General features: G+C 44.3%; 1 protein-coding gene across 5 annotated transcripts in view; it reads right to left on the bottom strand.

The window, feature by feature from the left end:
- klhl29 (kelch like family member 29) overlaps positions 1–23,288 on the bottom strand; it is a 224,824-nt gene that overhangs the window by 26,666 nt on the left and 174,870 nt on the right. For all 5 annotated transcript variants that reach the window (XM_030405482.1, XM_030405480.1, XM_030405484.1 and 2 more), the window contains 2 exons: positions 14,029–14,211; positions 10,234–10,414 (listed from right to left, as the gene is read on the bottom strand). In XM_030405482.1, coding sequence (XP_030261342.1) covers positions 10,234–10,414; positions 14,029–14,211 — 364 coding nt within the window. The remainder of the gene's footprint in view (positions 1–10,233; positions 10,415–14,028; positions 14,212–23,288) is intronic.

Genomic DNA, 23,288 nt, shown 5'->3' with positions numbered 1-23,288 from the left:
GATTGCTGAGTTGCGAGGGGTATTTTGTGTATTTTGAGGCAGCCGTTGTTGTGTTACTGTTGTCTTTTTGCAAAAAAAACCCAAAACATGTAGGCTTTAATCACTGCTGGCTATTATGTAAACCGAAACACCTAATGAGAAGCTTTCATTAGGTTTTTCTTGTGTTCTTACTTCGTGCACCTTTGGGCTGCAACAAACAAAGCTGATACATATATAGCCTGAAAAGGAGGAAAAGTAAGAAAACAAACAAGGAAAAGAGATTAGAAGGGAAGGCTGAGTGTAAATCAAGTTTCATCAATAAATAAACAAGTTAGGGAAATATTAGAAAGGACAAAAACAAAGGCTCTTCAGAAATATGGGCTCCTATTGGCTCCCCTTAATGGGGCCCATTAAAAAATGATTCCCATTGAAAATAAATTCAAACGCTTACCGGTGCACACACACATACACTCTACGCACACACACACTAGAGGTACAAAAGTTGAAAACAGCACCGTGTCTGCACTTATCTCGTTTTGATGTGAGCACCCTCACCTTGGCTGTACACACACACACACACACACACACGCACACACACACACGCGCGCACGTACAGGACAAATCTATATATAACCACTAACCCTCCCACCTCCAGAGTCGATCCTTCCCCGGGTGCCGGCGAGGTGCCGTGTCTGGATATTGCGATGGTTTGCCAGGCCTGCGCTTTTTCGAAAAGGTCAGTTGTTGCCTCTTCCTGTGGGGAGACGGCGAACTGACTGCCAAAAACTCGGCGGCATCTGTCACATCCTAACCACTGATAATTAGCCAGCAACCTGACTGACTGCAGGGATGACTGGGCGAGATGAGAGAGAGGGAGAGAGAGAGAGAGAGGGGGATACAGGAGGAATTTACCTTTGTTTAATGTGCGTGTGTGTGTGTGTTTGACGGAGATGTGAGGCGGAAGAGAGAGAGCGAGGATAGAAAATGACTTGCTTGTTTGTAACGGCTGGAAATTGTCCGGAGTGCCAGCCCATCGCTCTTCAACGAGGTGTGAGCACACACAGCTCGTGCTACTCATTACCTGCAGCCTCCCTGTACCTTCACCTAATACCGTCCTCAGGCACACCTGCAGCTGCTCGCCAACGCTTCTCCAAAGCCGTCACGCACACACACACACACACGCACTCTCCCACGTGCGCGTTACATCATCTACCACCATGTCTCTGAGACCTCAGAGCTCCATTAGAAGATGCTGAAGAGGAGACGGTGTCAGACAGATTCGACTTCACCGGCCTCGCAGGCCCCAAATACACCCATCATCTCCTGCCCACCTAATCAGCGCTGCGGAGAGACGGAGGCAGCGGTGGGACAGAAAGGTGCAGGAGAGGATGGAGACTGTGGTTAAAAGAGGAAACCGGGGGGGGGGGGAGGAGAGACGGCATGGAGGGAGAAAGATGATCTGCCTGATTTGGACCAACTCTCTTTCAGCCCTGGAGCCTTAAAAAAACCCAAAAAAATCAGAGAGACACAGCAGCTCCTCCGTGGAGCTCAGAAATGACTGTGCACACCGATACAGCACACACAAATGAAAAAAAAAAGGCTTCTCTCTGCCAACACTCGACATGAAAGTACACATTCAAGAAGAAGTGTGTTTTGTTGGAGACATGTTTTGTGTTTTCAATACAGTCTTAAAGTCACAGCTGTACAAAAGTAGAATAAGGTTAACATTAACTACTCAAGAGGAGTGACATTGTTGAAATCATGCCATTATGGCTGAGTGTGTGTTTGCAGCTCCTTCACAGGCACGAGGGTTGCACGATACCGGAAGAAGAATGACACTGCTATTATTTTCGTCTTCTGCAATTTGGGAAAAACGCAATTTCTTTTGAGGAATTTTCCCCCCATGAAACTTGATCAGCTCGGTTTTGACGTAATTAATCGTTGGTGGATGAGTCGGGGATTCTTTGTAGGGGGATGCAACCAAAGCAGACCCTGACTTTGTTTGATAAAGTGATCAAGAATGAGTCCGCGAGTCACTCACGAGCAAAACTCCCACGTATCCGAGAAAGACCTTATTTTACAGCGGCAGAAAAGTTGTAGTATGACGTGTTAATGTACTGCTACCTCACTATTGCGTATGCGTACTTTTGCGATGCAGGATCAATATATTGCCGATCAGCCCATGAACTAATGTGTCCAGATCGGCGAGAATCCAGACGCTGGTTTGATGTGAACAAATCTGCATATTTTTGTCATCAATTCCTACAGAGTGTACAAAAAGTCTTAGAAACAAGCAGATGGGAAAAAAATCCCACTCACAGTTCGCCGGAGCGGTACTTGTCAAACGACTTAAACTTTGAATGGATTACCAAAAACGACCTGTGATTAATCATGTCGGAACCAACTGCTAATTAAGAGCGGATTTACTTTAAAAAAAAAGTCTGCGTAACTTTCACCTCATACCTCAAACGACGCAACCTCGATGTTCACGCTGATGGATTACGCAACCCGAAAACAAACTTCAACAAGTTCGCTCGTAAATTTTGCCTCAATATGATGGAATGAGTGGGAACAAATGGACGCTCGTTAGTGAAAACTAAATTAATATTTTCTTAAACTTGAATGTGGTAGAATGGTTTGAAATCTCATTAGCGGTGGCATAAAGTAAACACGTCAATTATGAATGCGCAGAGGCAATGAGTGCACCGGACAGCCGGGGACACGGAGACGGGGATGTGAGAAGTGAAAATCAACATTTAAGGCGGGTAATGAGGGTGTGTGTGTGTGAGGGTGGAGGGATGGTGGTGGTGGTGGTGGCTGGGGAAAGGGTTGGAGGTTGAACGGGGTGCCTTGACAGCGCAGTAGGGGCCAGTGCTGTGAAGTTGGTTAATCCTGAGGAGCAGGGGATTAGCTCAGCGGGGGGGAAACGCCTCGGCAGGGGGGCTCTGGGAACCCGTTGTCCCCGACCACAGTGCCATGCTGCGGGGCTACCGGGGCTGGCTGCCCCACCTCCCCCCGCTGCAACCACCCGTTACCCCCCCTCATGAAACTAGCCCCAGGCTCCGTCTGACCTAGTACGTTGGAAAGAGATCCACACAGCTACACACAGGCGTATAAAAGACATGCACAAACAGCTCATCAGTACATTACTGGTGCAGAGAGGCTGGAGGGACGGGGAGAGGAGAGTGAGGGCGTCTTCACGTGAGCCCACTGGTTCCAGCGTGACTGATTGTGCAGAGCTCACAGGCCCACCTGAGGGCTGCTGCGTATACACTGCTCCTCTCGTCTTCCTCCCGTCGGCTCTGCGCTGCTAAACTCTTCTTGGCGCGCTCCTCTCCTCTCCCCTTCGCTCTTTCTTGACTGTTTCGCTGCAGGGTCCCGGACACCCGGGGGCTGCGGAGCGACGGGGCGCTCCGTTGTTATTAGCGTCATCGCCCTGCTGATTATTTCCCCGCTGCCTCCAAAAGAGAGTGCTGTTGGGCAGGGAGCTGAAACGGACAAAGGAGGACCTCCGTCTCCAAGTCATTGTGCTGCGAGGGAGCTGCCTCTATACATCCACTGTGTGCTTTTTTTTTTAAAAATGCATCTGCATTCAGGGTGTGAGATCTAGATGTTAGACGGCATTATGCGTGGGCAGAGGAAGTTTGAATGGAGCGGACTGACTGAGATCTCCTCTTTCTGGCTGCGTGACAGCTTCTTTCTGCCTGCAGACAAAAGGAGCAGATCCCCGTCGGAGCACACTCACGCGGGCAGCCTCCCCGCAACTCAAAGAGCAGCTGTAGCCTCTTCCTTCTACGAGTGTGACGTCGGGGTCTTCTCCCACCCCTGGTGTCCCACAGAAGGGGACCTTTCTCTGGGTGACTGGCACCCCGGCGCGCGCACCACCCGCGGACATCAAGTACTTAAGGACTTGTCAGTTCAGAGAGCAGCCCACAGAAGACTTCGACTGTGTGTGTGTGTGCAGCGCGAGGCCATGATGGAACCTCCCGCTGGATTCTCCATCTTGCCGTATCTTCTCGGTCATGGTTGAGTTGATGAAATTTTCCCGGGAGCCGTTCAGCGCTCCTCCGCAAGGTCTCGGAGGCATTACGGTTCGCCTTCGGCTTTTCTTGAAACGGCCTATTGTGCTGGTCAAAATTAGAACGTCGGGTAGTGGAAAAAGTAAAAAAACTCAAGGAACAGCTGAGAGCTGGAGGTGGGTTTTGTTAAGAGCAGGATAAATACATTGGGTAACTCAAGGCTGAGAACTCTCCGACAGCCTTCAAAGAGATGGAAAAGCAACAATAATGAAAATCAAAACTAGATGTCTGAGAATACTATAAACTGTAAAGTGCAAGGGTGGTTCACGACAACAGCAACAGCAACAACAACACGCAAATGTGCCGGTTAATGAAGCTGAAAAAGCAACATGTGAACAATGGAGCTTTCTCTGCAGATTCTTTTTTTTTTTTTACGGCCCATGTTTATGCGCTGCATTCTAAAAGGTCATTTCAGTTTGAAAAGCCATAAAGAAGCCCGGGAAACATTACCCACAGACTTGTTAGCCAAGCAGCGCAACATCCCTGATGAGAAGAGCTAGTTGCTGTACTCAGTGTCATGTTGCTAACAGTCTTCATGCAATATTAACTTGCAATAGAGCTTGGGAGGACGCACAAACCTGTGCATAGAGCGCGATAAATAAAACAAAACCATCTGTGATTGACACATCATTAGACACCCATGAATTATTCAATATCTGCAATCATATTGGTTTGCCAAAAGGATCAACATGCTGAGGAGCATGCAGGCCCAGGGTACCTGATTGCAAGTTAAAAGCCTCCCGAACTTGACTGCTCCCATCCCTAAAAAATCTGTCAGTCATTAGCGGGGAGAGCGAAGGCAGGAATAAGCCCGCTCGGTCCTCTGAGCGTTGATGCGGACCTCCTGCCGTTCCCAGAGAAAGGCTGCATCCTACCAGCTTTGAGATGGCTCTGATTGAAGACATAATTGTGAATGTGGGTGAATTTCACGGTTAGGAGCGTGAAACCCTCAGTGAGATGGATGGAGAGATGGGGTAGCGAGGGAGGCAGGGAGGACTGCAAATTAGGAGAGTCAGGGCGCCCGCGAGCCGGAGCTGGAAGGTGAGAAACCTTGGCTGAGGCCGGGGGGAGGGAGGGAGGGGGTGATGATGTATGCAGGCGCACAGACAGTCACACATATAAAAACGTAACGTGTGTGCACGGTGGCATACATACTGTATACGTACAGATACTGGATGAAGTGCAGGAGCACGCGAGCGCATGCAGAAATGCAGACGCACGCACACGTGCGGTGGAGAAAAAAAAAAGAAAAGATTGGCTGCGTGTGTAAACAATCTCCGCATCAATCACTCCACGAGCGGAGCAAATCAACTCTGGCTGTCGCACCGTTTCATGCCATTCCCCAGCTTTCACACACGATCCCCACCAGCCATCTGCATATCAAACAAGGCAGCCATTCACATGCACTGACTAATGACTTCTGAATGTTATTAGCACTCCATATTACAACTGCACTTCAGACCTGTGCAGTTCTTCCTCCTTATGTGGAGGCGAAAAAAATAAATAAATAATAAAAAGCCCTGAATAACAGTTCCCTTATCGCCACTGGCCAGGGTTTAGTCCTGCTGTGGACTGGCTTCCTCGCTGTTGGAGTCTCGACTATCTTTAGAGTTTTGGCCCAACAGTGCAGCGCGGCGGCGGAGCCAACTGCGTCTCACAGCGGAGCCGTACCTGCCAAATCCGGTGGTGGGCTACAAAATACAGGATCAGCAGCTAATGGGGCTCATTTATCAAAGCAGATACGAACAAATGCCTTCAGAAACGGCCTGAAAGCGATCGTGATAATCTTTAACAGCTTTGAGTATTTATGTGATGGGTTTATATAAAAACTTGATGATCCTCGCTCGGTTTAGAATTATGAAATTTTAAAGGTCAGGAAAGTGATTCCGATGTATGCAGAAGCAAAACTTCAGGCACTGGTGCGTAGGAGCAGGAGCCAATGCCAAGGTTAGAAAATAAGCTCTTTTTTTTTTTTAGATCCGTTGCTGTCCAAAATAAAACAAACACACAGAGTCCCAACCTGCGTGCAGTGTCGAAAAAACTCAAGAATGTAGTTCGACGTTTCGCCAGGAAACAGTTCTCGCGTTGAACCTTTTTCTCGTCGCACTTTTGTTCTGCGTCTTCTCGCTAAAAACTAATTAGAGGAATTTAATAAACTGCTGTTCACGTGTCCCAGGAAATAAACTGCTGTTGTTAATCTGCCAAGCTCTTCCTGTTGAGCCGCTGAGACCGCATATGATTTATCGCACCTGTCTTTTGAGTTGATTTGACGGACCAGCTGCCTGTTGTTCAAATCCTCCTTAAGCTTTGGTATTTGCTTATTCTTTCTTTCGCATAAACAAAACTTGCCCCCATACTGTTTCCCCTCGCACTGTTTTAAATATTTAATCTTGGAATATATTACTCGTAAGGCGATCCTTGTCCACCACTTTTTGAAACTAAACTTGCGTTGGAGGCGAGGTGTCTGTTGCAGTGTCTGAGAACTTATTCAAACCTGCGGAGCATCGAAATAATCTATTTATTTCTAAAGCAGCACAAGTCAAACAGTCGGCAAATTGCCTCAGTAATAGTCCGTTATAGATCAATGTGTGCCTAAAGCGTGCAAACATTAGCTACCATGAGCTCCAGCTCTGTTCAGAGCACGTAAGGCTGCAGCGGAGTGAGTGCACTGAAATGAGTCGGGGTGCGATTAGTCGTTGATGAATTCAACTTTTCATTTGTGAGAAAAAGTGTTTTTTTTTTCCTTTTTCGAACTACGAAGTCTCGCTTTACAGTAATAAACTGACCGGGGACGAGCAAACACACCGTTATCTGTTTCTGTCCACTCGTCTTAATTATCTGCATCTGTAAACAGACTCAGATTGGCTTCGACTGAAACTGATAACGGGTTGATCAGAGGCTGCTTTAATTAATATTTGTTAGAAAACTAAAGCTTTTGATCAGAGAGTAAAAAAACATTTTTTATACACTTGAATGAAGGGATGGAAGTAACTAATTATTTAATTACATCAAGTCATTTTTGGGGGGTATTTGGGTATTTTAACTGGAACTTAATCATGCATTACACCATGTAATCTACTCTTAGAGTTTTTCAAATTCAGAATGGAGTGCCGAGTTCTATTTGAACTAATATCCAAACCTGTTATCTGCATTTTTTGTAGCCAATAAGGTAACCTGCTCACAAACAGACCAATGAAAACTCTGACACATGGACGACAAAAATAAAAAGTTGCATCAGTTGAGCCGCCTGGAGCAAATAAAAACAAATTTGCATCTAATCGCATCGTGTCATTGACTTCCTGTCGCACGAAAAAACCTCACATTTGGTCTCAACACAGCAGAGGTGACCGCGACCTGTGAGGTGACCGCGACCTGTGAGGTGACCGCGACCTGTGATCAGAACAGAGCTGTGAATAACTGAGACTGAAGACTTTTTTCAGATTGACACGCTTTACTCTGACGATACATTTCTCATCTGTACCAGGTTCTTGTTTCAAGTGTCTGCTCATCCCTTGTGCCAATGTTGCTTTTTTAAAAAAAAAAAAGTTGTCATCATTAGCTCTATTTATCACGGCTGTGAGGTCTTCGCTTCAGGCTGGATGGAGGATTTGTGTTACATTGTTGTTAGTAAATGGGATTATTCAGCTGAGACTCGCTGATGCATTTTTGCGGTCCATGACAAAGACGGTCATCTGTGGTGTCTTTGTTGTCGCCTAATTCCTTCATTGCTTTACATCCCAGCAGAGATAACTCACACTGCAGAGGTGATGTTCAGCTCTTTTCTTACAGTTTTTTTTTAAAAAAAGGAGGCTTCTTGAAGTGAAAGGAATATTACTCAAGGGTGTTAATCTGCATAATTGCTCCACTTGGCCATATTGCCATTGAGTCCTAATAAATATCATGTTTTTAAATGTATGTTTGAGTTAGAAATCTGTGTTTATGGCATTAATTTCTCCACAAACTTTGACTGTAAATTATGCAGAACCCACCACATCAGTTTTGCTTCACAGGCTCACCAAAGAAACGATGTACTCCGTCCCGCGAGGCACTTGGACTGACGTGTGCATGTCTCAACTGGCATATAACATGAGCATACATGATTCTCATTGACGAATGTAATGTTTCTCCTCCCAGCCTGAACTTGAGGGGTGGAAAGTTTCTACGGGGAATATTGCAGATTAAAAAAAAACTGTTTTATTTGCAAAGCTGCAGAATGTTTCCCCCGAGTAACAGCTCCCCCGCTTACCCCATATTAAATATAGTTGGATATTTTGCTCTCCATGAAAAGTGCACGCAGCTCACAGTGCCAGTGTTTGCCGGTTGATTAATCTACAATTCATCAACAAAGTCGTTGGTAAAGGCATTCACAGCGGGTCGACGCATCTCGTCGGAGAAAAAAGGGTAGACTATCCCAATAACACATTTTAAATGGAAATCTGAGGGATGAATAATGCATTTGTGATCATTATCATTAGAAAACGAACACCCAAAAAATCAACAGGGATCCTAGTTACACAAAAATAAGACGTGATTGTGCCCACATCTGAGAGCACAAACTTCCACGTGTTTGGACCTTTTATTCCCAGAATAGTGAACTTTTAAGACCGACCATCTGATTCAATTTTGACTCCTCGCTACGGTTTTTCTGACAAAAGACAAAATAAAAGCCTGGGTTGCCGAGAAACAAGCCGGTTGACTTCTCTGACAATTTGCCCAAACAGCTTGAGAGACCTGTTAGCTTTTAAACGATAAGGCGGTGAATACGACCCTGACCTTGCCTCACAAATGGTTTCGCTTCAGCCCCGGCGCCGTGCATTTTCTTCCTAACTATTAAGAGTCAACTATTTTGTTCCGCGTGTGTGGGTTATTTCTCCCTAGCCGTTGCAACCTTCGAGAGTGCAGCGCTAGGGCAGTAATACCAAGCAGAAGAGGCCTCTGGCAGTTCTTGGAGAGAGGCAAAGTAGGTTAAAGTTTTACGATGCTGATAACGGAGTCCAGTTGCTGAGGGCTCGGAGAAGCTTTGCGATCGCACCAAAAAAAAAAAAAAAAAAAAGGGCACAGACAGAGAAACCACATACAAACACATCGCACGACGAGACGCTGATTTCTTCGGAGCAGCGAATGCCCCAGATGCACCGGCAGCTCTCAAATTAAGCAGCTCAGAGACAGAGGAATCAAATGCGTTTCCATTATGGGGCAAATATTCCATCTACCCCCTGTCATAACGACACTGTATGGCAGCATTATGGGGAAATATCAAATTAGGCTGTTTCATTTGGAGTACTGTTGTGCATTGCGAGCAGCTTTGGAGATCAATTGAGCTGCTAGGTAATGAGCGGCAGCGGCCTGCTCTAATATACTCAGTAATGTTCTTTTGATTGCTTTGGTTAATCTCGCTCTGCCGTGCAGGGGAAGGTAGCCGCCCCCCCTCCTCTCTCTCTCTCAGCTTCTGAGCCCAGGTTAGAGGGATAAAAATATGAAATGTGGAGTGGTGTTACAAAAGTCAAGTGTTATGAATCTGATTAATAAATCTGGACAATCCCCGTTCATGTTCTATGCCACCAAGAATTCATTACAGCCCCTGAGGACGTCGCCCCGCTCGGGTTTTTTTTTTATGCTTAAGAGTTTCAACAAAAACACCATAAAAAAAAATAAAATAAAAAAAAAAATGACGGAGAGAGCCAGCTGAATGTGCCACAACGGACGACCTTCACATGAAGTGTTGCCGATCTGTGCTCAAGTGGATGGAATCCGACACAGTATAACACTCGGCTCTCTGAAAGCGAATCCCCTCGCTCAGGCACCACTCATAAACAAGTAAGAGGCGCTCTGTCACTCCACAACAACACTCGCAGCTGGGGACATTTAATATGCTCCGGCTCGGATCCATTCCTCTGCACCTTTTTGCTCTCACGGAAAAACGCTAACAAACCTGTCCAACCACTTTTGCAATATGCTCTACCACACCATCTGCCACGTTTCGCTGCGCAGTGTGAATATTTATTTGCTCAAACTGGATTGCTCAGCATCCACGTAAGTGTTGTCGCGGAGTGGTCCGTCCACACGCGCGCGCGCACGCCGTGAGATGGCCGTGGAATCGGGGTTAGGGATTTCTGGGACTGTGAGTCACCAGCTGCGAGCTGCCGGAGGAATCGACGAGCTGCGTGTTTCCTACCTCTCCACGTGGTCCAGGTTCCCTGATACTCCCAGTCCTCCGATGGTGTAGAGTTTGCCGTCGTACACCAGGCTGTTGTGTCTGCAGCGAGGCACCGTCATCCGGGACACCAGATTCCAGTTGTCCAGCAGGGACATGTAGCACCACACATCAGCCAACATCACACCGGACTCTGTGCCACCTGAAATATAGAAGGATGCGGGTTATTAAAGTGTTTATGTGAGCATGCCTTCGCCCTCCTAGGAAAATAACCGTTACGTAGGGTGCTTAGAATCTTTCCCCAGAACCTCAGAAACTTTTGAGGAACCCATGAACTTTACCTCGGTTTTAAACAGAGAAACGGAGGAAATATCGTCTCTGTGGCAAAAAAAAAAAAAAGTCCACACTTCAGAGGAAGTACTTTCCAATAGTTTGGACACTATTGGTTTGGTCAGGCATGGATGCTGCATCTGATTCAAATTGTGTCCCGCTTCATTTACAAAACTGGCCGAGTTTAGCATCAATGTGCGGGCGATATTTAATGGCTATTAAAGCCTTTTTTTAAAAGTTACTATTTTTCAGAAAAACAGCAGCATGACTGTGTTCTTCTTGTGCATTTCAATTCCTGCTATTGTTGTTTTTTTTTCCACTCCATTTGTCCTTCAGATGCCGTGGAAACACACAGGAGTGCAAAATGAACTTCAAAGTCTACCTAGTTTAGTTACTGCGGCTGCATAGTGCTGGGAATTGTTTCAGGTTTGAAAGTGCTATATGACTTCTTTATGATATATAACAAGGAGGGTTTGTTTACATGCAAAGCTCTGGCGTCGAGTGGGAGGATTACTTTCATCTAAATTTGTGTTTCATTTTCTCCACTCCTTTTTCATTTTGGAGTTGGTTTGTGAGTTGGACGGCTTTAACAGACTGAAGGCTGCTGCTGCTGTGTTGACTAGTCACCCATCAAACCTGTACTTGTTTTAGCTCTCTTCAAAGCAGCCCTGTTTGCCGCGTAGTCCGACATGTAACACCAGCCGCGAATCAGTGACCCCGCTTCCAGGTGTGAAGGAAGGTTACAGACCGGAGTCCGTTGATTGGCTAGCTAGAACACCTCTGATTTCTCCGCTGGCTGTGTGACTCCTGGCGGACACATGCAGACCTGTTCCGATGCCCAAACACAAATTTACATTTATATGAAAAGAGGGAGAGGAAAGGTACACGTAGGACAAATCCTGCTGCATTTCCACGGCGCAATGTCAGGGTCTGAGTAGCATGCAGGATTCTCGCACAAATGGACCATGGAGGGAGAAATTCAGTCTACCTCTGGAGGAGCAACTTAAAGGTGGCTCATAGAGGGAGTCACAGAGTGCACAGTGTGCCGCTACGGAACAAAATAAACTGCAGAACACTGCGGCGACTGTAAAGCCAGACAGAGGAAGAGAGAGAGAGAGAGGAAAAAAAAAAGGCAAGTTTGAAAAAAAAAAAAGAAAAAGAAGCTTCAGAGAAAGTAAACAGGAAAGACATTCGATATGAGAAGGACTCTTTTGAAAAGAAAAGGCATTAAAGTTGTCTGTAGTGTTGGCCAGAGCTGAGATTTCAAAGCAACAGATGAGTAAGCTTTGAGGGGCAGCTACCCTTTAAAAAACTCTAACTGTTTTTTCACGAAAGGTCACGAGAAGTTGGCGGCGGCCTGGGAAGCTTCGCTCTGCAGAATTGTCTTTCGCGGACTGAAAAAGATAGACCAAGAATGTCAAGTGTGGAGAGCTTCTGTCACAACTCATCATGACTGAAGTGATTTTTTTACCAAAAAGGAGGTCGGACGCCTGAAAATCCACAATTTTGCTGTTCTGAGAAAACAACCCTTTTCTTACATTACATTACACCATTTCTTACATTCTGTGCATTTTTACATTTTGTACATTATTTTGTATATATTACTTTTTTTTGTTTCTATTGCTATTTAATATGTCTAAGTGTTCCTCTTATTTCATTGTACTGTTCTTGTCTCTGTGTAATGCTGCTGCTACACCGTAATTTCCCAGCTTGGGATCAATAAAGTATATCTATCTATCTATCTATCTATCTATCTATCTATTCTTCAAAAAAAAAAAAAAGGTCTGAATTGTTCTCGTGATTATAAATCAAGAGAGGATATGTCTGGTCACCTTTTCACGTCAACAAGAGAAAGAAACTTGCGAGGAATAAGATTTACTGTCATTATCAGAGTCTGTAGCAAGTCTTTAACGTCTTAATGCTAATGTGAGCATGTAGGGACGTTAACATGCCATCAATGATGATTATAATGATTTGATGTGTTGCAGATGTGTTGTCTGTGTTTGCACAGTTCTCCAGTATTATGTGAGGTACAATTATTTTTACAATTATTCAGAATTAACTAGCTGCTTATTAGCAACACAATGACACTTTATTTGTCATTACAGCAGTTATTAATGATTCTTTTATTCATGAACATATTCTACAACTACTCGGCTGTTAATTAAGAGTTTTCCCTGTGTAATATTAAAATGAATGCTTATTGACAGTCAGTAAGTTGTCGTGCATGAATTGAACATTGAGTCTTGTGTTTTGTGACATAAGAATAGATCATATTTATTAAAACGAAACTCTCGCCAAAATGCAACCTAGGCTTTTTTTGGACTTAACATGAAGGACAGTTAAGGTTCCATATAAATGCACAGATAATTTGTTGTTTTGTCGTTAGCGAAAAAACAATATTGACCTTGAAGCTGAAAAAGGAGCCTCATATAAGAAACAATGCTAAAACAAAAAGCCGGAAAAGTCACGTGAGATGTCGCGATATTTCTCGGCTGGCAGGACGGCGGCGAGCGGAACAAGCTACTGCTAACGTGAGTTGTTCAAAAACCTTCTTTTTAGTAAACTCTGTGTACACAAACAATGTTCTCAATGCTTGTGTTCATGTGTAGAGACCCTGGTGATACTACGAGCAAAGTTTCATGTTGTGTCGAGCCTTCTTAGTGTTTTAAAAATAGAGATTTTGATGCTAGCGTAAAAATGCCCGTAGCACTCCCATTGAAAATGAGTTTGACCTGAAAACAAAAATACGGTGAATCTTAAAAGTGCCTCTTTAGTCGTAATTATGCTTTAACACGAAGGTTTCACTCGTATACATTCACAAATAAAAGCCTAGGTTGCATTTTGCCGAGAGTTTAGCTGTGAGTGAGAATGACTACGACCTTACAGACCAAACCACAGTGATGTCGCGCTAACGACAGTCACTGCTGGCTGTTGATTTCAGTTGCAGAGATATTTGAAATCATTAAACTCGTTTATGTCATCAGAAAAAGCCAGTTTAAGGATGTATAGTTAAACACGACATCCAACTTATCTGATGATCCTGGTGTGCTTATCTCATGTGCTGTGTTGCTTCTCAGACTAGCTGCTAGCTTTGGTAAAACTCATGTTCTTGTCTGTGCACCTGCAGCAGAACACGTGTTAGTAAAAATGTTCTTATTAATGAGATATGATGCATCAGACATGCATCTTTAGGTGAATAACTTGCATACTTACACTCTGAAATAACATGATTAAGTGTTTTCTATCTGGAAGCTACAGTAAACAAACACTGTGGCTCTATGAGGCCCGATCCTGTGATGATGTGCTTCGGTTTTGTTCTGTTTTCTTTGCTTCCAGAGTTGATACTAAATGTTCCTGAATCCGGTGATAACCTGCGACTACTGCAGCGTGACACAACTGAAGGCATCTCCTGCTCCTGCTCCACTAAACGACTGCGACAGGGAAAGCTACAATTGTGCTGCTGGAGCGCTCGATTTAGCTCACCTGATAGGTAGATGTTGTCTCCCGCCGAGATGACACTGAAGAACTCGCGGTCGTAGAAGGGCAGGCTGGCCAGCGGGTACCACTTACTGTTCTGGGGGTTAAAACAGGTGACTGCTGTCAGGGAGCGCTGGTTCATCCCGATCGCCTGACGCCCTCCCACCAGAACTATCACCTCCGCTACACCTGGAGGACAAAAGGGACGGGGGGGAGGATGGAGGGAGAGGGTGATTGGGGCGGACAAAGGGAGGAAAGAGATGGGAGAAAGCAGGCCGTCAGGGAAGGTTTCCACCAGTAAACAAGGGCCAAGAGGGAATCAGAGCCTCTGTGAGACACCACAGTGCTGCAGCCGCTCTCAGACTACATGTTTTCTAGCAGGTTGCCTGATGTTTAAGTATTTAGATACGGCTTTTGAGTGCAAGGTCGACATTTTCTTTTTATATAATTAATAATGGCACGGCTGGAAAAAATGAAAATCTTTTGATACTTTTAATATTCATACTGAGGAACCTTGATAGGCTTCGTGGACCAGCACAAGGAGCCGTGGCTGCTGTTTTTATTATGTTTTTTTTTTTTTTTAATTCAGCAGGGCCTTGGCTGTCACTAAGAAATGGAGCCTGTCTGGAAATGAAAAACAAAATGCAAAACAGGAAAAAAAAACTTTTCCTCTCGGTCACGGGAAACTATCGAGTTAAACGCTGAAAAACGCATAACTCAATTACCGAGACCGATGGAGCCGCCACTCGTTCGGTTACCGCCCGCCTTCCTTACACGTTACACAAGCACTGGCCTACACACTTGTCCACACACTCCCACGGTGAAACATACACTGTTTGGGCACGGCATAACAGAATCACAAAATCAATGGGCGAGAATCAATGCGTGTGCACTTGTACGCGGCCATGTGTCTCGTCTCATGTACACACACGCGTGCTGAGGACCTTGTGTGATTAAGAAGATACTTGAAGCACATTCAGCACTCGTCCCCGCTGCTCCTCACCCGATCTCTGCTCTCAGACACGCATGAACAGAAAACACACACACACACACACACGTATACACACACACACACACAGAGCTGCTGGATAAAGACACCAGTGATCCAAAACACACAAACAGGTTGGCAGGCAGCCACATGCGTGTCTCAGGTCCTCTCGGTCTTCGGCAGCAGGCTCCAGTGAGCAGGCAAGACGACGAGCCGCCAGACAGAAATGAGCTGTGTGTTTGTAAGCAGCAGGCGGGCGGAGGGAGGGAGGGAGGGGAGGGGAGACGGCGATAGGGAAGAGATAGAGACGGTGTGAGAAAAACAAAGACGGAATGGGAGAGAGGTAGGGGAGGGAAAGGTAATCTTCATACACTCCAAACCGAGGCTAACCACTGGTTTCGCCCGCTTGGATCGATACTTTTCCACGCAGACCTTCTCCTGACAGACGTATCCATAGGTGGCTGTTATTTTCCTTCTGCTGCTTTCTCTTAAAAAAAGATAAATAAATAATAAATCCTATCCCTATATATTTTTTCCTTTAGCTTCTGTTTTCCTTTCAAGGCTGGTAAAACAGAGAGCTTTCCTCTAGGAAGAGGAAAAAAGGGCGAGAAAAGATACAAATACTACAATGGGCTTTGCTGAGGCTGAGCAAACAGACAGTGCAGTAAGCATTGCCTCAGACATATCGTGGACATACAGCTTAGACTTTGCGGACAGCTTAAAGCCGGCCGGCTCTTCTTCTTCTTCTTCTTCTTCTTTTTTTTCCCCCCCCCCCCCTGTGAGATTTTTAAGAATGTGTTTGGAAAGAGAAAAGAAAGTGATGGCCCCAAGGAGAAATCGTGGCGGTGTCACTGTGAAGATGAAGCTCGGCTAAATAAAGGAGCGCCACGACAAAAAAAAACAAAAACAAATGCGGAAGGCGTTAGGAGTCGAGCGCGTCGCCCGCCCTCTCTGGCAAAGCGTGTAAAAGATGGTGCGCGAATTTGGAGCGATGCTTCAAAAAAAAAAAAAAAAAGAAAGAAAAAAAGATGGAGTTGAATTCGCTCCCATCATGGGCCCGTTTTCACAGCGTCATGCCCTCTCGCACTGCAGGCCTCAAGACCTCCAGCAGACCTTGGATACACGGCTAATAAATGGGGTGTGAGGTTTTATAGGACAGGCGCAGCTACGGCGGCTGTTCTTTGAAAAAAAATGAAGCGAAAACGGGCTCTTTGTCTCCCCTCTCATGAGCCTCCAACCATACCTTCACACACATTAATTATATCGACTTTGTTCTGCCATTGTTCTTCCCCGTGATTAGTTTGCTGCCGTAGCCCCGTGCGCGCGTGCACTCCCATTCCTCTTTATCGCACGCTATTTCCTCAACTTTACCGGATTTTTAAAAGTCAGATGTTTTTCTATGCTTTCACAGGATTACATTTTTCATCTCTTTTCATCTCCCCTTTCTTTCATCCCATTAGCCGTTTCAGTTTGTTGATATTGACTGCCTCAATTAATTTGGCAACGTTCCCTCGTCTGTCTGTGCCAATTTGGGGTTTTTCTTTTTCTCTCCGCTCACATCAATCAATGTTCTACTGTTTAAAGTTTGTTTGAATATCTGTATACATTTATATTGTTCAAAAAAAGAAATATTCAATTCAATCGTTACACCTCGTGAAGGTTGCACAAATACTGCGTTTCCTGAAGCCGCGGGAGTTTGTTGGATTTCTTTCGCTCAGGCAAAGAAAAAAGAAAAGACTGAATAAAGCAAGTGTAGTTCCGTCTGTTGTTTCTACTCCACCAAACCAACGTGAACCCCCACAGAGTCTAATTAGGCCAACTTAAGCAATTCCACATGCCGCTTCAACGTGCCGAATTGTACTCCTGTGCACACGCACAAGTCTTTATTATCACCTAGTGCACATGTGCAGGGTTATTCTCAGTGCTTTCCGCTTGGCCAGACACGTCAGGGAGAGTCCACATCTGGGCGGCTGAGGCTGCTGCGCGGCTCTGACCCCTGAAGCCCTGAACACGTTCACAAGCTAACACGGCCCAACACCGGCCTGTCAGAACGCAACAAAACAGGAGAGCGGCACCGCTGTCGGGGAGTCACGGCATCGGATCAGATGGTTGCGTGGGTGTGTTTATGTGTGCGTATGTGCAAGGTTTTTTTCCAAAGAAAACGAGGCCTCACAGGGGATGGCTGTCAGTCAGCGGAAGGTTTGATGGGAGTTGGGTAAAGGGATGAAGGGATGGAGGATCGAAAGATGGAGACGAGTGGTTGGGGATGAAGGGATAACCAAATCTTGACAGCTCTTGTTTTTTTTTTTTCTCCTGACAGAGTTTATACCCATGGCAGTTTGGGGGGGAAAATGTCTCCTTCTGCTGATTGTTACTGACCTTTTGTTATATTCTTGGTATATTCCACATTCCTCTATCCGCAAAATATCAACCGAGCAAAGGCTTTGAGCCGCTCCCTGCTTCAAAAGAACATATTAAACCAACTAAATACATTCCAGGGGTGAGGCTACCTCACAGCCGCAGTCTGGGAGGTTTGTCAGGTACTGAGAACATGTCAGAAATGCCGCGGCTCAACGGCGCACAGTTTGTGCCTGAGAACTGCAATGCTTCACTTTATGTAGTAAAATATGCCACGTACATAACGCTGCAAAAGAAATAGTGGCACTTTGGTTATTAGTTCGGTTCAAAAGACTATTTACTGTTACTGTTAAAACACATTTGGTGATTATGTAATTAAGGGTACAATATGTAAGAGTTGCCCACCTCTTGAATCCATACTCTTAACAAACCAGATTAGCATGGTTAGCATGGTAACTACAGCAGATGCCTCAGCAACACAAAACAGCTCTTGGCATTCTCTTGATGATTTTAATCTTTAATCTTCAAATGTTTTAAACTGAAGTTCTTACATGATGCACCTTTACGTGAGTCAGCATAGGAAGGAACGATGATGGGATGGATGGGTCAGTCTTTCACACGGGAGACCATTTCATTCCAAGTGTGAAAAGTTTTGTTCAACTGTGGAAACCAGCAGTAAATATATCCCAACACATGTGGCAGACGAGGAGGAAGGTTCTTTTTATTCACTCTTTTGTTTGCACATTTTTTCCGTCTCTTTTCAGCTCTGTGTGGACCAAAAAATATCCGTCTTTCAGTAGCTTAATGATGTTCTCTAGCCAGTTGCTTGCTTTGCTATCTGGTCCTGTAGAGGTAGCACTGAGTGGTTTCATGAGGGCTTTTCCTATTAAGAAGAAGCCCGTTGCATCTGGAAATTACACAAAACAGTGTAGTGACAGGTTGTAAAACTGGGGGGAAAAAAGATGGTAAAAACCTAAAACGAGGAGCTGAATAATGGCGCTGTCGCACTTGAGACCTGTTGACCGATGTCACGTCGCCGGATGTTAATGATTTCCTATGGAGAGACGGAGATCTGGCGTGATGGATACAGCGCGGCGAGTTGATGATATCTGAAACAGCGTAATTACAATTCGACCTCTATGTAACAGACTCAGTCCGGTACAACGCACCGAGCTCGCGGAAAATCAGATTAAACTGTCAAACTAGGCGACGCTGACAAACCGTGAATCATGATTCTGTTACTGCGTTGCCTATTTCTCACCTCAAATGTTTTCAGGTCCTCGGCGGGGAAAGAGGAGCAGTGAAGAAATACGGCCGCATGCACCAAGTGTAAATAGAGACTACAATGGTAACATCTGGCCGGTGTCCAATATTAAAAAATCTGTCAGTGGGAGGCTGGAGTCATCCCAGGCTGTGAATTGTGTGGTGGAAAAAAAAAAGATTCTCCCAAAAAATATGTGTTCCGGGGGACGGACAGGCATGTGTAAGAGCTGAATCTCAAATTGAAGTTGATGCCCACCCACGGAGCGTGACATGCACACACACACACACACAGAACCCCCTGACAGTTCCTGGGTACTGCCTCCGCCCAACTCGACATCAACCAAATGAAACCTATCTGTGACAGGAGCACGCCGCCCCAGCTTTACTCCATACTGGAACAAGCTGGATCCTCGCCGCGGACACGCACACACGGACGTACAGTCACTCCGGCAGAAGAGAGGCTGATGGAAAGATGAAGACAGGACGGAAAGATGCTGTCGTCTCCTTTTCCCCGCTGCCACACTGGGTCTTATCTCACCTTGTTACGCGTCGCCTTGCTCTCTGCCCCATGCTGCGACCCCGCTCTCCTCATTCCTCTTCTTTTTCTTACCCTGCGGCTAACACCTCCCTCGTTTCTCCGTCTCTCTTTCTTCCTCAATCCACGAGAGACTGTACTCCATTTCTGTCTCTCGGTCTTCAAGTTGTTTCTCTCTCAAATCCCCGGGAGTCCTTCCTTTTTCCCACAGCATGCTCCTCAATTTCATCCTCCTTGACTGAATCCTGCTCTTTCACCTCGTGCACCTTTCACCTCTGACTTTGACCGGCCGTACTTTGTTGCAGGAACAGTCAAAAGGACATTGTGAGATTGGGTTGAGGTTGCACAGACACACACACACTGACACCTGGTAGTTACTCAGCATTGTTGAAGTTGAGACTTTCATGTCCTGCAAGAAATGTCCTCCCTTGACTCGAAGTACTACAGCGAATTCCAGCTTTAAATTTCTTGGAAATAGCAGTTGTATCACATAAGTATCTTCATCAGGGCTGTATCTAAAGTGAAGCTGCAGTTGCCATGACACTTGTTTAACTCCAACTCCACCTGCTGATGAAAATCATGTGATTCTTCACTTCACTAAATGTTCAGTTAGTTTCCAGATTGCTTGCTGCACCAGAGCCAAAGAAGCCCAATTTAATTTTTTTTTAATTTGAGATCAAACATGTACATTGAATACATGTGTACATATATGTACTTTTGATATTCTGTGCATACATTGCCACAAACTTCCTGTTAATACTTAAAAAGGAGCAATATGTAAGAATTGGTCACCTGTCACATTTGTACTCCCAACAAAAAGGGGGCAGCATATTATCAGAGTGACCGCTAACTGCTGCCAACTCTGACTGCCGTTAGCTAGTAAGCTCAGTTAACCACTCATATAGCGGTTGTATTAGCCGACTCTGCCTGGACTGAGAGTTCAAAGCACCGGACAAGTTTTGTGGTTGTTCACTATTCGACTATGTCTCTTAAGGTACAAAATTGGCAAGCTGGCTAGTTAGCTAACGTCAACGGATATCGCTGCAATGCAATAAATATACGTCTTTAACACCATAAGTGTTATTTCTTCACAGTCTGTTGATAATTTCTAGTTCATTTTTGAATGTTTTAAACTGAAAAAACACGACTTTAAGTACATTTACGATCAGATTACTTGAAGTAGACTTTTACTAAGTACTATTTGTAAGGGTGAATTTCAGTCTTACTGAAATGACATGTACAAGGACGACTTTTGTGTACTTTTAACAACACTGACTGGAGTAAGACAAAGAAGTCTAACAATTCAGACAAATACTAGGAAGGCGCTACAGATTCTTGTCCAGTCGAGGCAGGAACGTGTTCACTTCAGTAAACGTGATGAAAATTGTTTTCTTCTCTGCATACACTGTTGAAACCTCAGTAACCATCCACCTGCTTCACTGCGCTGTTACAGAAAAAATGATTTCGTGGATGAAGCTGTCCTCCGTCTGGCTTTTTTTACACCATGAATAGCATACACCATGAATAGGTCTACCGTGATTCACTACACTTGGCATTTTGAGCCACCAGTAAGGGAAGACTTTGCCACTGACCCTAGTCATTCTGTAGGCTCGATTCAGCTCAAGGATATGCTGTGAAAGATGGATTCCTTCATGTGCAATACACCTCTACTGTGCAGCAGACAGACAGTACAAAATATGTGGCGTCTTAATAATAAGCTGCGGCTTCTTTTGCACAATTTGCATCTCAAACAGACTCAGAGATTAAAAGTTGTTCTCCGACCTCCCCTCCTACCTTACTTTTTTTTGTAAATCGCCTCCTTTATGACTTGTTCAGACTTACAGAGATATCCACTTGGGATTTAACTCAACAGTGTACTTTATGAAGGAGCACATCGCTCCAATGATTGTTTCCACAGTCAGATTATGAGGGTTTGAGCTCTGTTTTTCATTAGTCTTTAACTTTATTATGATCCCTACGTGATTTTGTTTGGTTTGCACTCAAGCGTTACGCACATAAATCACAGGGATGACAATGACAAACAACCATTGAGTCCAGTGGGAAGAGGAAAAATGCATCGTATGCATGTTATTAAATGAGCTACATGTTTAAATATACATGTGTAAATATATTCACTGCTGTGTAACAACTGGGGAGAACTGGAAGTGTGAAGACTTTCACACTCACAGGGTATCACAGCCACTGTGACACTGGCAGTCTGTCTCTCAGGGCTCAGAGCCATTTATATCTCTCTGCTGGTCCATAACCATTTCCTCTTATCTCAGCCGCTCCTCTCTAATCTCTCTCTTTTGCTTTTTTCCCTTCCTAATCCTATGATTTCTCTCCCAGGGTGTTAATTTGCTATGGTGAGGATCAGGGGCCAAAGGGCTCCCAAATAATGTCAGGGTCCAGGGAGGTGCAATATATATGGATGTGCAGGACTTGAAGTGTGTGTGCTAAAAAGTCTGCACTCAGACGATTGCCTGGTGAAGTGTACTCAAGCTACTTTTAGTGCAGGATGCATGACATTGGATTTTTGCGAAAATCCAATATGCCAATATTCTCAAACTCATTTTGGCTGATTGCCAATGCCGATACAGATATACGCTCATATTTTTTTTTCCCCACCTAATTGCAAAGAACACTGTGTCCCTCATGTAGTGGAATTAACATATTATTATGCTAACTCTTATCTCTGTTGGGCAGTGTTACTTTTGAAAGTTAACTTGTTACGTTAAGAAGATTACCGTCATTAAAAAGTAATCATTACGTTACGGAGTTACCACTGAGAAAACTGAGTGTTGGAGTACTTTTGTGTGGCCAAAATTGAAAAAGCGCTCCTCACTTCCTGGCTCACCTTGCTGCCAACATATAAACATATTCTACAATCCATAATCTGTAACTATAAATGCTAAGAGTAACGGGAATGATAAATGTTAAATCGGGCGCATGGAGTAATGGAATACATTTAACGTTATAAAGTAATTACGATGCCAAAAAATGAACTGTTATAGAAAAAAGGAGGTAAAAAAGGGGATTGCTAATAAAAATTTAAAAATAAGGTGAGTCTCACAGACCATCTGTTCTCCAGTCAAACTGAATGGACAAGTGTATATATTCTTACATAATAAACATTTGTTATTAAGATTAAATCAAATTAATTTTATCTATTAATTCTTTTTGTCTTCATTTGCATATATTGGTAATAAGGTAATCCAAAAGTATTCGAAAGTAATTAATTAAATCCCAGCCCTGTGTTATATTCCTTTCCCTGTCTCTATTTTATTGTTATGTTTTGAAATCGAAAAATAAAAGATGCTTTCGCTTATCACAATGGCCCGCTGGATGACGCAGAAAAACAATGCTTCTTAAAATGTACAAATTCACAAATTATTCACACATTAAAATAGTAACACTACTGAGTGAGCGGTTGGCATCGTGCACACACAATTTTTAAACATCTTGCCAGAAATGTTGCTTTTGGGCTGATGCTGATATTCTAGCTTTAAGCTTTTGCTGGTCAATAACAACTAGGACGGGTCAGTTTTCAAACATTCAAATAGTCATTAATTTATTAAAAATGTGGATATTTCATGTGACCATGGTTTTGTCTGAAAAAATATATTAAACTTTTTTTTCAAATAGTTTTTATCGCTGTCTGAGAAAAACAGGGTCGGTCTTTGAAAGATGGTTGAAGAGTTCCCAGTGAATATCGAACAGCATTTTTTATTGAAAGGCCCATCTGTAATAATAATAATAATAATAATAATAATAATACTAATAATAATAATAATAATGATGATAATAATAACAAAGTGATATAATTGTGCATCCCTAACGTTGAGGGTCAGTTCATTCAATGCAGTTTTGGTTTTATTTGCTTGAGAGTTCCTCCAGCTTCACCCAAATACAAGGAAACTGAATGGGGTTGTGGTGTTCACAGTACTGTAGAATTACATAAAGAAATAAAATAAAATCCTCAACAGCATTGTGTCCTTTTCAGAAACTATGTCCCCAATACTCAGGACGATCCACCGCCTCGCTGTGTACAGTTTTTGCTGGAACTACTTCCTACCAAAGAAGTAGTCCCAGCGGAAACCGTTCAGGGTTTGTACTGTGGAT

Source organism: Sparus aurata, chromosome 22, assembly GCF_900880675.1.
Source record: "Sparus aurata chromosome 22, fSpaAur1.1, whole genome shotgun sequence".
In the NCBI taxonomy this organism is placed as follows: domain Eukaryota; kingdom Metazoa; phylum Chordata; class Actinopteri; order Spariformes; family Sparidae; genus Sparus; species Sparus aurata.
This window is presented reverse-complemented; position numbering and strand designations above follow the sequence as displayed.